This window comes from Muscardinus avellanarius (assembly GCF_963383645.1).
Source record: "Muscardinus avellanarius genome assembly, chromosome: X".
Classification (NCBI taxonomy): domain Eukaryota; kingdom Metazoa; phylum Chordata; class Mammalia; order Rodentia; family Gliridae; genus Muscardinus; species Muscardinus avellanarius.
In genome coordinates, this window is record NC_137792.1 from 107,533,593 (window position 1) to 107,549,352 (window position 15,760).

General features: G+C 45.6%; 1 protein-coding gene across 1 annotated transcript in view; it reads left to right on the forward strand.

Annotated features, from left to right (window-relative positions):
• Positions 1-223: 223 nt before the first annotated feature.
• The window catches only part of STARD8 (StAR related lipid transfer domain containing 8), a gene marked incomplete at both ends in the record, with an annotated part of 93,231 nt that continues 77,694 nt past the window's right edge, over positions 224-15,760 (forward strand). The window contains 2 exons of the mRNA XM_080719285.1: positions 224-268; positions 14,699-14,732. Coding sequence (XP_080575411.1) covers positions 224-268; positions 14,699-14,732 — 79 coding nt within the window. The remainder of the gene's footprint in view (positions 269-14,698; positions 14,733-15,760) is intronic.

A 15,760-nucleotide genomic window follows, 5' to 3' on the forward strand; every position in this document is an offset into this window, starting at 1 on the left:
TCCCTCCCTCGGCACTCACTCGGGAGTGGCTTGCAGTCGAGGCAGCTGATCTTGGCCGGCCGGCCCCTGCTCTCAGCCTCTCCCCTCGCCGTGTTGGCTGATGGAGCTCAGGACCGGAGCTGGCTCTCGCAGAGCCCTGGGTTCCTTCTAGCCTTGTCCCCAGAGAGGGAGAGGCTTATGCCCCAGCAGAGTCCCGCTGGCCAAACAGCTCCCTGTCCCCACCATGCCTCTGCTGGACGTTTTCTGGGCTTGCTTCAGAAGAGTGAAGGTAAGTGGCTGCCTGGCCCCAGCCCAGTCCACTGTTCCTGGGGGAGGAAGCAGCAGGGACCCTTGCAGGCTGCCTTGGGTGGGCAGATAAGGACCCTTCTTAGGCTTCTCGGGGCTCCTGTAGTTAGAAAGGCTTGGATTCAAATCTTGCCTTTGTCACTTAACCAGCTCTGTGACCTTCTACTGCTCTCCTATGGAAACAAGTAAGTTAGCTGACTTTTTGTTGTCAGTACTGGGAATGGAACCCAGGGTCTCATGTATGCTAGGCAAGCACTCTATTACTGTTATTTCCTATTTTGAGATAGGGTCTCATTAATTTGCTGAGGCTGACCTCAAACTTTCGATCCTCCTGCTTGAGCCTCCCAAGTTGCTGGGACTACAAGCATGCACCTCCATGCCTGCTTGCTACCTGACTCTTCTTCATAAAACTTGCCTCTGTTGCTTCTCAAGCCTTACAAAGACAAGACATTTAACACCTCTGAGCCTCAGTTTCCTAGCTTTAAAATGAGAACTATAAGCTGCGCATGGTGGCGCACGCTTGTAATCCCCGCGCTTGGGAGGCTGAGACAGGAGGACCGTGCAGGTTTGAAGCCTGCCTCAGCTACTGAGTGAGGCTCTCAGCAAGTTAGTGAGACCCTGTTTCCAAGTAAAGTATAAAATAGGTCTGGGAGTATAGTCCAGAGGTAGAAAGCCTCTGGGTTCCACCCCCAGTACCACCACCAAAAAAAATGAGGACTATATATAGGACCACCCTTATAGAGGATGTTGGTGTTCCTGTTTGCAGAGTAAACATATGTAAATAAAAGAAATAATGTGCATCAGGCTCCCAGCATGATGTCTGACATGTAATAGCATCCACACAAGTAATAGTATCTACTACTATTATTGTTTTTAATTTCCATCAACATATATGGAGCAGCTATCGTGTGCTACACATCATGGGAGCTACATAAAGACAAAAACAGACATGACTTTTATCCTCAGAATGAAGATAAGAGCAGTGACAGATATTTATCAAGCACTTACTGTGTGGCAGTCACTGTGATAGGCGGTGAGTCAGTAAATATTTCTTGAGTTCTTACTATATCCTGGCCATAGGAAGTACATGAGCACAACAGAACCCACATGGATGTGTAAAGCAAAATTTCTGCTTTCAATTCTAGTGTGTGTGTGTGTGTGTGTGTGTGTGTGTGCGTGTGTGCAGTGCTAGGGATTAAACCAGAGGCATTCTACTTCTAAACTACACCCCAAGACCTTTTTATTTTTTATTTGCAAACAGGATCTTGCAAGATTGCTGAGAGTCTTGCTAAGTTGCTGAGGCTGCCTTCGAACCTGTGATCCTCCTGTCTCAGCCTCTCAAGTACTGGGATTACAGACATGTACCACCATACCTTGCTTCAGTTCTGGTTTTGAGAACCAAAGAACTGATATATATATATATTTAATATCTGGTATGTATCAGACATGGGCACTTTCAATTCATTCACTGTGGTGGTGATCTTTACTATAATCTGTTGTTTCCCTGCGTTGATAGTTGGGTAAAGGATTCAGTAAATGCTTAATTTACAAGGCCACTCAGATATGACTGGCAGAGTTGCACACTGAACTTCTAAGCCACGCCCTTCTTGACACCATGTGGATCCCCACTATTCTATCTGGTGAAAAGATTTTCAAACAACTAGCTTGATTCAGGAATAGGATAAAAGGTCAGGCATGGTGGTGCATGCCTACAATCCCAGCACTTGGGAAGCTGAGACAGGAGGGTCAGAGGTTTGAAGCTACTGTGTAGTAACTTAGTGAGACCCTGTTTCAAAATTTAAAAAATAATAATAAAAGGGCTGAGGATGTAGTTCAATGGTAGAATGTCCCTGGGTTCAATTCCCAGTACCAAAAGCAAAACAAACAGACCAACAAACCAAAAAACAGGATGAAAGGACCTCTGAGACCCTTGGGAAGGAATGATCCATTCCACCAGGAGGGACTTGGAAAAGTTTCACAGGAGGTCACACTTGGGCTGAGCCTGAGGGTGGAAGGAAGAGTTTGTCAGTCAGAAAAGGGGGGAAGGGCATTCCAGGCATGCCTGGCAGAGGGAACTGCATGAGCAAGAGTTTACAGGCTGTCCAGTGGTGGGGAAACTGGGGAAAGTCTTGTTTTTTGATGTGGTTCAAACACGGGGTTCAAGGGAAGAAGCACTAGGAAGAAGGCAACAGGGACTACCTACCAAAGGGTTTGGAACTGATGCATGGTCCTCAACAATGGGGTTCCTGAATGACATTTTTTTTCACCCATCTGCTGTGGAATAAGAGCAAGGATAATGCAGTATCGTTTTCATAAAGATAGTTTTTTTTTCTCTTTTTAGTACTGAGGATTGAATCCAGGGTCATTCTGCCTCCCAGATATACCCTAGCCCTTCCTGTTTTTAAGATCTCTCTAGATTGTCAAAAATCTTTCTCCATTGTTGAGGTTGTCCTTGAACCTGTATGCCTCCTGTCTCAGTTTACCAAGTACTGGGATTACAGGTGTATGCCACCATGCCCAGCTGAGAAATTTTTATTTGTCATTGGAAAAATTAAAAAGGTCATGACATGCCAACTGTTCCCCTATTTAATTTTTTCATAATTAAATAAATTAATTATTGCCGAACTGGGGATGGATCCCAGGGGCATTCTACTTTGGAGCTGCACCCCCAGGCTATTTTTATTCTTAATTTTGAAACAGGGTCTAACTAAGTTGCAGAGGGCCTCACTAAGTAGCTGAGGCTGTCTGCAAACAGCGATCCTTCTGTCTCAGCCTCCCAAGTACGGGGATTACAAGTGTGCACCACCATGCCCAGCTGCCCTATTTATGTATTTAAAAATTATTTTCCCAATCCATGAAATTTCAGAGTCTTGGGACTATTATTTTAGGGGATGGAGGGCTGATTTCAGTAAAATAGGAATGTGATTATAGATTAATGGTTTTAGGAAACACACTCAAGCAGGGTAGGCAATGACACAACAGAAGACTGAGTCTCGGGGCTGAGAAGGCAGCCTGCCACACCCACACTCATGCTTCTCTTATGCCTTTCTCTTTCCCTTTCTTTCTTTCATCGATCATCTATCTATCTATTTATGTATCTATCTATCATCTATTTATCTATCATCTATTTATTGTGGTACTTAGGATTGAACCCAGGGGCATTCTACCTCTAAGTTATTCCCCCAAAACGTTTTATTTTATTTTATTTTATTTTGAAACTGAGTCTTGCAAGATTGCTGAGGGCCTTGCTAAATTCCTGAGGCTGTCCTTGTACCTGCAAACCTCCCAACTTGGCCTCCAAAGTACTGGCAGTACAGGGTGTGCCACCATGCCTGGCTTGTGCCCTCCTTTTCAATACTGTTGTTTTTTGTTTTTGGTGCTGGGGTTGGAACCCAGGGGCCTTCTACCTCCAAGCTACACCCCCAGACCGATTTTTTATTCTTTTTTGTGGTACTGGGGGTGGAACCCAGGGGCTTTTTTTTTTTTTTTTTTTTTTTTTTACCTCCGCGATATACTCCCAGACCTATTTTATACTTTATTTGGAAATAGGGTCTCACTAAGTTTCTCAGAACCTCACTAAGTAGCTGAGGCTGGCTTAGAACCTATGTGATCCTCCTGTCTCTGCCTCCCAAGTGCTGGGATTACAAGCATGCGCCACCAGGCCTGGCGATTTTTTATTCTTTATTTTGTAGCAGAGTCTCACTGAGTTGCAAAGGGCCTCACTAAATAGCTGAGGCTTCCTCGATCCATCATCCTCCTGTCTCAGCCTCCCAAATGCTGTGATTACAAGTGTTTGCCACCACGCCTGGGTCCAATTCTGCTGTTTTGAGAGACTCTGATTAGAAAGACAGGTGCAGAGAGCTGGGTGTGGTGGCACATGCTTGTAATCCCAGTGGTTTGTGGCCAGCCTCAGCTACTTGGTGAGGTCCTTTGCAACTCAGTGTGACCCTGTTTCAAAATAAAGAATAAAAATAGGGCTGGGGATGTAGTTTGGAGGAAAAAGTCCCCTGGGTTCCATCCCCAGTACCGAAAGAATAAAAAAGAAAAGAAAATGAAAAGAAAAGAAAAAAGAAAGGCAAGTGCTATGGGTTTGTCAGCCCAGTGAAGGACATGAGTTGTTCTGGGCCACCCTGCCTCTCAGCGCCAGGCCTCCCTGTGAGCAGTCATGCAGCTGTGGGAAAGCTGACCGATGGGGAAAGTTAGGCTGTGGTGGAGCCCAGCAGAGCTGGAAAAACCTGCTCAGATTTTCACATTCAACCTTCTTGCAGTCCCAGTGTGGAAAGAGAGCCCCTTACCACTCTATACCACATGGGGCACTCCATCAGCTGAACAGGTATAAGGAGCATGGAAGCCAACTTGAGCTTTAATTGCAACTGATGTCCACAAGTGCACACATACTGGCCCCATGCCTTTGAGCAAGACCTTTCCGAGCTTCCGTTTCCTCACCTGCAAAATGACAGTAATAAGCGCCTGCCTCACAGAGATGCTGTGAGAAATCAGTGAGGTTGTGTCTCTTTCTTTCTTTCTTTCTTTCTTTCTTTCTTTCTTTCTTTCTTTCTTTTTTTCTTGGTACTGGGAATTAGATTCAGGGCTGTTCTACCCCTAAGCTACATTCCTAGTCCTTTATATTTTTTTATTTTTTTTTTGAAACACGGTCTCACTAAATTCTGAGATCTCACTAAAGTTGTGGAGGCTGGCCTTGAACCTGTGATCCTCTTGTCTCAGTCTTCCAAGTACTGGGATTACAGATTCATGCCACTGTGCCTGGCTAGGCTCTGTCTTTCACTTGTTCGGCATGGAGTTGGTGGTCAATACTTGCGACTTGTTGAAAGCAGATACCTAATCTGTACGCTGAAGAACACTGAAGCAAAGAGCCAAGCTAATGTCATATTTGCAAACTGTAGAGTTGGGGTCTCGGGTCTTACCCGCTCCTTTGCTACAACGCCCACCCCTCAGTCATCCACTTTGACCATGCCTGGGTCTAAGAACAGAGGCAACCCATTTGGAAACTGAAGGGGAACCGCTCTGAAGCCAAAGATACTGGGAAGGTATCAAGGAGCCAGGCCAGGACTTAGGATTGCGTTGAGATTCTTTCAGGTAGGAACAGCCAAGAGACAAGACATTTGTTTGATTTGGTTGTGAGATGAACCCAGTATAAATATTTCCCTACATATCTGATGTGTCTTTTCTGGGGGCCAGAAAGGTATTGATGGCCTTTCAGCTCAATCAACCATGAGTGAGTCTGTCTGTCTGTCTGTCTGTCTGTCTGTCTCTCTCTCTCTCTCTCTCTCTCTCTCTCTCTCTCTCACACACACACACACACACACACACACACACACACACACACACACTCACATGAGTGGGCATATGAGACCTTAGAGAGCTCTGGCCTGGGAGGTGGAGGATCCAGTTGGAGCTCCATCTCGGCCGTGACATCACAGTGAATTTGTAGGGGTCAAATCTGTTCCTGTCCCTCAGTTCCCTGCTCTTACAGCACTGGAAAATATCAGAGATGAGAGAGTCCTTAGAGGTCATTTATTCCTCGCTACCCATGGGGGAACTGAGGCTCAGAGATAGACATGCTCTAGGCAAGGTCACAGAAGGAGTCAGGGCATAGCTGGATTGAAATGGGCTGTGTATGATATACTGTAATCTCTCTGCACATTTCATGGCAAAATCCAAACATAACTTGTCTCTGGTAAAATCCATACCAGGTGATACATCTCGGCATTTGCCACATACATATGCACACATACATGTATGTGGTAGCAACCCTGTCTCACCTATGAACAAGACTTTTATTTTGCAGTACTAGTGATGGAATACAGGGGCATTCTATTTCTGAGCTACACCTCGAGGCCTATTTTGTATTCTTTATTTTGAAACAGGGTCTCATTGGGTTGCAAAGGGCCTTACTAAGTAGCTGAGGCTGTCCACAAATAATGATCCTCCTGTCTCAGCCTCCCAAATGCTGGGATTACAAGTGTGTGCCCACACGCCTGGCTACCTATGAACAAGATTTCTATGGGAGTCAAATCACTGGGGTGTGGTCCAACACGGGCCACTGTACCTTTTCCCTGTCACTATACTTAAGTCATACATAGGATTGTGGAAGTGTATGAGAGCATTCTACATCTCAGCTATGACCCCTATCCCTTTTTCTTTACTTATTTTTGCATGCTACTGGAAATTGAACCTGGGGTGGGCTACCTCTGAGCTCTACCCCTATCTTTATTTTATTTTTAAATTTTGAAACAGGGTCTCACTAAGTTGCCACAATTTGGCGTAGAACCTGTGATCCTTTTGTCTCAGCCTTCCAAGCCCTAGTGTTCCCATCTCAACACAACTGGTACAGTTTGTTCAAGAGTCCTCTGAGATGGAATGATGTTTGTTTTAGAGGGTGGGGGAGGTGGGAATGGCCAGGGGGAGGTGAGAGGTGCCAAAAGTGCACATAAGTGGGTGTGTTGTCGCATGTAGGTAATCCCAGTACTTGAGAAGCTGAGAAAGGAGGATTGCAGGTTCGAGGCCAGCCTCGGCGATGTAGTGAGACTTTCAGCAACCTAGAAAGACCCTGCTTCAAAACAACAACAACAAGCCAGGCGTGGTGGTGCACGCTTGTAATCCCAGCATCTGGGAGGCTGAGACCAGAAGATCGTGGTTTGTGGCCAGCCTCAGCTACTTAATGAGGCCCTCTGCAACTCAGTGAGACCCTGTTTCAAAATAAAGAATGAAAAATAAGGCAGGGGTGTAGCTCGGAGGAAGAATGCCCCTGACTTCTATCCACAAACCCACAAAAAAACCAGAAACAAAGACACAAAGAGTTGGGGTGTAGTTCAGAGGTAGAATGCCCCCGGGTTCAATCCCCAGTATCACAAAAAAGTGTACAAGTAGGGGCTTCTGGGGGTGTGGAGCATGCCTGATGCTATAGCTAGTGGAAAGAGAAGTAAAGCTGGGTGTGGTGGTACACGTCTGTAACCCTGGTACTTGGGAGGCTGAAACAGGAGGATCATAAGGTTTGAGGACAGCCTCAGCAACCTACAGAGACCTTGTCTCAAAATAAAAAATTAAATAAGACTGGAGATATGGAGGTACTGAGGTTATAGGTCAGAGAATGCTCTTGGTTAAATCCCCAGATGTGTGTGTGTGTGTGTGTGTGTGTGTGTGTGTGTGAGAGAGAGAGAGAGAGAGAGAGAGAGAGAGAGAGAGAGAGAGAGAGAATGCCAGCTCTGATAATTTTCCACAAAGAGCACAGAAGGCTAGAACTAATACAGAATATTATTGATAGAGCACACACTTGCAGCACACACCATTGCAACCCAGTTCACCATCATAAGAACGCTGCAGGGCAAGTACTGTTATTCTCATCACCTTCATGTAACTGAACCACGGAAAGGTTCAGTGACCTTAAAATTTTTAACCCAGGTTATTCCAAAGCCCATGATGGTTCTATAATCTGGGATTCAGCTTCTCCACCTGTCAAATGAGAAGACTGCATGGATTATCACAGGGAGTTTTTCCAGCTCTGATACTTCCATCATATTGCTGAATTTCCAGGCCAAAGGAAAGAGAAAACAATGACTGCTCCCAAAATGTCAGCGATTTCCACTCCAGGTCCCTGGGGAGGATGAAGCAGGGCCCAGGCCCAGGGAAAAGAGTGCAAACTGGAGGCTGGTTCTCCCACCAGCCTCTGGGGCCTGAGAACAGCTGGAGGCCTGGGAAGCTCTGGGAGCTGGGGCCTGTCCTGCATTTTCAAGTCATTAGTAACAATAACAAGGAGCAGCAGCTCAGACAGCCTGTTCTGGGACTTGGGGTCATATGATTTACAGTGGGGTGGAGAAGTGGAGCTCCTCAATCCCATCCCTCTGGCCAATCCTGGAGCTACTGCCGCTGTCACCAGGGACCTTGGATTCCAGGTCAATTGACAGTCCTAGGTCGGGGGCTGCCAACAGGCACAGGAAAGGAAGTTCCATGCTTGGGGAATGGAGGCTGAGGGCCTGGACGTTAAGTGTGGTCTGCCCTTCCTTGGTATTTCCTCGATCTTGGGTTAGTTCAACCTCCGAGAGCTGAAGAAGAGGATGTGGTATGATGAGATAACCGAGTGACAAAAAATGGAGCAGCCATCTCCTAGCCCCAGTTCTCTCTATTTTTTTCTCTGAGCCTCAGTTTCTCTGTTTCCAACAGGGGCAGAATAATCCTGACTATCATTTATTGCAAATATGACATATGTGAACAAAGCCCACCACATAGTAGGTGCTCAGTAACTATGAATTAGATGTGAAGATGGCAGATTGCTAACTCTAGGTGACCCTAGGTTCATGGCTTGGGACCTCAGTTTTCTCATTTATAAAATGAGGAAAATTTTTACTTGTCATTCCCTTCCTCCTCTGGCTGAGGAAAGTCTAGAATTGACGGCATCTTGTGGAAGTAAAAGAACAGTAAATTCTGGGCATCGTGGTGTATGTGTGTTATCCCAGTACTTGCGAAGCTGAGACAGGAGAGTCGCAAGTTCAAGAACAGTCTCAACAACTTAGCAAGACTTTGTTTCAAAGAAAAAAAAAAAAAGAAAACAGGCTAGGGAGCTAGGACTGTAGCTTGGAAGTAGAACACCCTTGGGGTCAAATCCCAGGACTAAAAACAAAACAAAACAGAAAAGTGGAAAACTGATGTTACTATCCCCTAAGTTTTAGAAAGTAAGATGTTTAGGCAATTCTCTTTTTCTTCCTAGTCCCTCCACTCTAGTATAGATTATGTGTTGGAAAAGAGTTTTCATCCTACACTGGAACTGCCGTGTGCTCTCTGTTGCTTCCTATGCTCACCACTCAAAGGCCCCTTTCCAGGAAAGACTTCCAAGCTCTGGGCAGGAAGGAGGGTCCCTGTTGACTGGTGGGAAAGTAAAGTCTTTGGGCTGTAACATTCTTGAGATTATCCACAGAACCTCTGGGGGCTGCAGCTGCTCATTCCCTCTCATCCCTGGCCTAGCTGTCAGCCTGCTGTGGAGGTGTGGAGGATAGTTAGGGCTTAGGCTAGAGGAGTCTAGAGAGAAAGGAAACCAAAAGTAAGGAGCAAGGCTGGGTGAGGAATTCAGGTGGGGAAAGAATACAGGAGGCCTTGTCAGGACTGATAGGAAGAATTTGAGAGAAAACCTGTCCAGTGCTGTAGAAATTTCTGTGTTTGGGTGACTTACAAAATGGTCAGCATTCCTGAGGCTACAGATCAGGTACATTTTCCTTTCTTTCTGTCTGCCTTCCCTTCCTTTCTTCCTCTACCCTCCCCCCTTCCCTTCTTTCTTTCTTTTGGTTTTGGTACTGGAGATTGAGCCCAGGGGTGTTTCACCTCTGAGCTACCCCCAGCCCTAGTTTATGTATTTATTTTTAATTTTGAAACAGTGTCGCTAAGTTACTGAATGCTGGCCTCAAACTTCCCACCCTACTGTTTCAACTTCCCAAGAATTGAGATTACAGGTGTGGTATGCATCACTTTTTTTTATTAGTATGGGGGAATTCTTTCTGTTTCTGCCTGCAAAGTACTAGGATTACAGGCATGCACCACATCTTGCTCTCTCTCTCTCTCTCTCTCTCTCTCTCTCTCTCTGTGTGTGTGTGTGTGTGTGTGTGTGTGTGTGTGTGTGTGTTACTGGGGGTGGAATCCAGGGGCATTTTACCTTCAAGCTACAACCCCAGATCTACTTTATTCCTCTACCTTGAAACAAGGTCTCCTTAAGTTGCAGATGGCCTCACTAAGTTGTTAAAACAGGCTATGAACCTGAGATCCTCCTGTCTCAGACTCCCAAGTAGGGATGTTCTTTTCTTGTGTGGGTCAACAAGTATGACACCCAGCAAAAAAAACTAGTCAAAGGCATAAAATCAAACGCCCAGAATATCTGTGTCAGTCAAACCTCAAAAGCAGGTCTGCTCTTCCCTTTCCAGGGAAGAAATTGGCATATTCCAGGGCTATAGCAGCCCACTGCCAGCAGGCAGTACACCTTGAACATGAGCATATGTTCCCAGAGTGCTTTAATGGTGTTTAAAAGATGCACCATAGCTGGGTGTGGTGGCGCATGCTTGTAATCCCAGCATTTGGGAGGTGGATACAGGAAGATCTAGGTTTGAGACAGCCTCAGCAACTTAGTAACATCCTTTGTTTCCAAAAAAATAAAGAATAAAAATTAGGGCTGGGGGTGTAGCTTGGAGGTAGAATTTTCCTGGCTTCTATCCACAGCACCCCGCCTCAAAAAAACAAGGTATACCATGACATCAGTGCTCCAATTTAGGAGCTGGTGGTATGTTCAATCCATCCTGAGCCACATGTCACCCTCCATTTACTCAGCTGCCTCCATGCTGGACTAGAAGCTCCTCTAAGGACCTGGCCTGTGGCTCAATGGTCCCTTGTGTCCAGTGACAGCCTGGCCCAACATAGTCCATATTCAAGTCCTAGCTTAGGTGGTTTACTGAGTGCTTAAATATGTCTGCACACCCATGCATGTACAAGGGGTGAAAGTCACTAGACTTGGCTCCCAGCTGAGGTACCCCAGGAGACAGGAGGACCAGCTGGGGTGGGGGAATCAGACGAGCCTGCTTCCTATGGTGGCCATAGGCTTGGGGGCTGTGAGGCCCACTCTGGAGGGAGGGCCAGCCAGCCTGTGAATAGGGCTCTGTGTAGCCCAGCTGAGAGAACTGGGGGAGGCTGGAATGTAAAGAACGTGCTCTCATGACTGTGGCCTTAGGCCTGGGCCTATGGCACAGGGTTGACCAGGGGCGGTGGAGTGGGAAGGGAGAAGAAAGGTGGAGAGAAAGCAGGGAAATCAGGCAAAGAAAGGATAAAACATCTCTGCAGGTCTACCCTCAGATAGTAGGACAGAGCCTGGTCCTAGAATCTGCAGGTTGAGCAGAGAGGATGCTGGGGAGGGCTAGTTTTGTCCTGGTCACCTATGGCTAGGGATTCTCCAGTGTTGGACCACACATGTCAGTAGCCTTTACAGCTTGTATCAAAACTACCTCTCTCTGAACTCCCGATTTCTCACTCAATAACCATCTTTCTGCTTGTATTCCCTACTCCCGTTTGATTCTGGCTTTCTCCTTTTTTCTCTTTCAGTCCATTTACCCTTTTCTCTCAAAACCCCCTTATATGTCTTTTTCTTGCCAGCCTCTATTTCTCAGTAGACTGCAGTTTTCCAGGACACCATGTGTAAGTCTTTGTGCATCTTTGCATCTAAAATTCTGCCGCAGTGTTGATTCGAGGGCTCTGAGCTGATGTGCCCCAGGCCTCTTGAGTCCACAGAGCCTAAGGCAAGGTTCATAGCAACAGGAAGATTTCCCTCCTATAGTCCTCTGCATTGCTTCTTTTCTCTAATCCTGATCTCAGTTAAGAGCACCAGCGCTCACCTAGTGGCCAGGCCATAAATCTTGAAGTCGTCCTGGATTTCTTTCTAATCTTCCCATGCCCTACCATTTACTTTGATTCTGCCACACGAACAGTCCTCTCATTGGTCCCCTCCTTCCTAGCCAAATGTCACTTAGTGCCTAACACAAAATGTTACCATTGTTCTATTCTCTTGGCCCTTGGTTTTGCCTAGCCTCTTTTTAATTTTTTTTGGTGGTACTGAGGTTCCTGGAAGCCCTTCTACCTCCTGGCTACACTCCCAGACCTATTTTATATGTTTGAAACAGGGTCTCTTACGCCAGCACGGCTGGCTTCGAACCTGCGCGATCCCAGGCGCAGGGATTACAAGTGTGCGCCACCACACCTGGCATAAATCTCCATGTTGAGACCTAATTATATATCCTTAATGCCGTCATAGCCATGTTGTGTTGGGCGGACAGGATAGGATGGGAGGGGATTCCATATGACTGGAGAAGAACTGGAGACTAGCAACCAGTTTATCCCTAATTTTCCAAAATTGTCATGATCAAGACTTAAAAGGGACCCGCTTCCTTCTTCTCTTTCACCTCCCACATTTTCTCTTTCCTTTTTGCTTTATTATCTACCACTGAGCATTTTACTGACTTGCTTAATCATAGTTCCACATTGTAGTCTTGTAGGAGACTTTTATTGCTGTCCCTCTCTTCTCACATCTATCTCATTCTAGAACTTTTCATTTCCTTCACAGTAACTTCCCTCAAAGGCTTTGCCAGTGTATCCTCAGGGAGGCACACCTCCCATTCCTTTTCTCTCCTGTGACTAAGTGTGGTCTTCAAGGATGGGCCTGACCTTTGGTGGTTTCCTGATGACCTATAGCTAAAAAAACAAATCTACTTAGGATGAGGAATCACTGTGGTCCTGTGCTTGTACCCAGGTGGCAGTCATTGCATTTCCTCTAGCTCTAAGAAATATCCTTTTTCCCTTCCTTTTTTTTTCTTTTCTTCTTAAATACTGGCTTAACATCTCTATCACTACCACATTAGCCCATGTCCTCAACATTGTTTGCTGGAGCTACTACAAAGGCCTCCTGAGTTAGGGATGTAGCTCAGTGGTAGAGCACTTGCCAAGAATGTGCAGTCCTAGGATTGATTCCCAGCACTACAAAAAAGAAATTTTCTGATGAATTTACCTACTTCCACTCTTGCTTTAGAATGCACTTACCATGTAGTAATCAGAGTAATATTTTTTCCAGTACTGGGGATTGAACCCAAGGGCATTCTATCTCTGAGCTACACCCCCAGCTCGTGTGTGTATGTGTGTGTGTGTGTGTGTGCGTGTGTGTGTGTGTGTGTGTGTACTGGGGATAGAACTCAGGGGTCTTCTACCTCCAAGGTACACTCCCAGACTAATTTTATATTTTATTTTGAAACAGGGTTTCACTAGGTTGCTTATTAAGCTGTTGAGGCTGGCTTCAAACCTGCAATCCTCCTGTCTCAGCATCCCAAGTACTGAGATTAAAAGTGTGCACCACCACGCCCTGCTCCCACCCCATTTTTTAATTTTTTCTTATTTTTGAAACAGGGTCTCACAAAATTGCAAAAGGCCTCACTAAGCAATTGAGACTGGCCAGGAACTTGTGATGCTCTTATCTCAGCCGTACTGGAATTACAAGCTGTGCCACCACGCCCAGTTCAGAGTGATTTTTTAAGGCATAAATAAGATCTTATCATTTTCCTGCTCTACACCCACCAAAGGTTCCCTATTGTAACTTGAATCAAAGCCCAAATCCTCATTCTGATCCTCAGAGCCCTGCTGAATTTTGTTCTTGCCCCTCTCTCTCTTCAGTAACAACTACTTCTTCTCCTCGTCCTTGTCCTCTTCCTCCTCCTCCTCCTTCTCTCCTCCTCCTCTTCCTTCTTTCTTTTTGCAGATCTGGGGATGGAACCCAGGGACATTCAACCTACAAGCTACAACCCCTGCCCTATTTTTAATTCTTTAGTTTGGAACAAGGACTCATTTTCAGAGGGCCTCACTAAGTAGCTAAGACTGTCTGCGAACCACAACCCTACTGTCTCAGCCTCCCAAATGCTGGGATTACAGGTGTGCACCACCACACCTGGCTCTTTTCAATTTCAGGTTGAATGTTCTGCATCCAGATCTTCACATTGCTAGCTCCTCCTTTTCATTCAGATCTCGGTTTCAAGTTCAGGTCCTCAAATAAACCCCCAACACCCACCTTGCTATTCACCCTACCCCATCCCTTTGTGCCTCATCCCATTTAAATTAAATTTCTTTTTCTTGATCCTTAATGATATCAGAAATTTCCCTTATTTCTTTGTTTGCATAATGATTGCCCCTCCCATCAGGACTTTGACTCCATGAGGACTTATCTGTCTAGATCACAGCCATATTGTTATCATGTTGCATAGCACTCTGTAGGACATCAGTGTTCAGTAAACAGTGTTTGAGTGGATTCATACAGTGATTTATCATTTTAAAAAGTGCTTTCATATACATTGATTTCTCTCAGAGCATGTGCAGTCAGGATTATTACCCTCCTAGTCTTATAGATAGAGAAACTGAGACCCAAGAAGTTATGGACGATGGCCTCTGTCATATAATCAGTCAGCAGAGAAAAGTGACCCTCAGTTTTAAATACTATTTCCACTAACACACCTTTCTTTTAGACTGTTCAATGCAATGTCAAGGAGAGTATGTTCCAGGCAGATGTTGAATGCTTTTCTAATAATCTTTCCTGTCTGCACTGTGATCTGTGCAGACTGTCTCCAGTCCCCTAACTTGACACTCTCCATTGTGTGAGGGGGAAGTGGACCAAAGGAATCAGTCAGTGGGAGAGGAAGAAATAATAGGAGTGGGAAGTCAGGAGTCTGGAATTCTAGCATCTACTTTGCTCTTTCCTTCATTGTCTTTTTCTTTGGGCCTCAGTAGGTCCTTCTGTAAAATGGGTGGATGGAACTTGCTGATTTGAAAATCCCTCCCAGTTTTTACATTGCTACTCCGCAGTGCTGTGACTTCTTCTCTGTTTTCTTTGCAGTGCCTTCCCATGACGCAAGGGAGGAAGAATGCTGGTAAGTGCAGGAGATGGGGTTTGCAAACGGTATCCAATGAGATGAAGCTTTTCAGTAAACCTTATTGACCAGATGATCAGGTGTCCTGGCGGGAGTCAGTGGCTAGGATACAAAGCTGAACACTGTCTCCCTCCACTGGGCATTTCAGCTCGGGGCAGAGCCTCTATTTCTCAGATGGAGTTTTGGCTCTTGTGAAGGAGTCAGAAGACGTTTTCCTTCTAGAGGTATCCACAAGTGATAGACACCCCCATGCCTCCCTTGCTCTTACATTCCTCCTCCTCTTCCCCTTCCTCCTCCTCTTCCTTCTCCTCCTTCTTTTTTGCACTACTAGGGATGGAATCCAGGGGCATTCTACCTCCAAGCTACATCCCCAGCCCTATTTTTTAGTCTTTTTTATTTATTTTTATTTTATTTATTTATTTATTTATTTATTTATTTATTTATTTATTTGGTGGTACTGGGGTTCCTGGAAGCCCTTCTACCTCAGGGCTACACTCCCAGACCTATTTTTTTACATTTTTATTTTGGAAACAGGGTCTCCTAAGCCAGCGCACGTGGCTGGCTTTGAACCTGCACGATCCTCCTGTCTCTGCCTCCCAAGCGCGGGGATTACAAGCGTGCGCCACCATGCCCGGCTGTCTTTTTTATTTTTGAAACAGGGTCTCACTGAGTTGCAGATGACCTCACTAAATAGCTGAGACTGGCTGCGAACTGCAATCCTCCTGTCTCAGCCTCCCAAATGCTGATTTTACACGCGTGCGCCACTGTGCCCGGCTCATATGCCTTCTTTCCACTGGGCTATGTATTAGGGGTGAGAGATATGTTAAGAAAAAAGGAACAGGTAAACAGAAGGGGAAGGAAAGAGTCTTGGCATTTGAAGTTCTGTATGTCTAATATTCCCAACACTTGCTTTATCTGGAAGGCTTCCAAGAGGTTAGTTAGACCAAGGGGATAGATGTAGCCTTGCAGTTAAAATTTTCCCTCCTTGAAAAGAAAAGAAACAAAAGAATAGAAAAAGGCGGGATGCA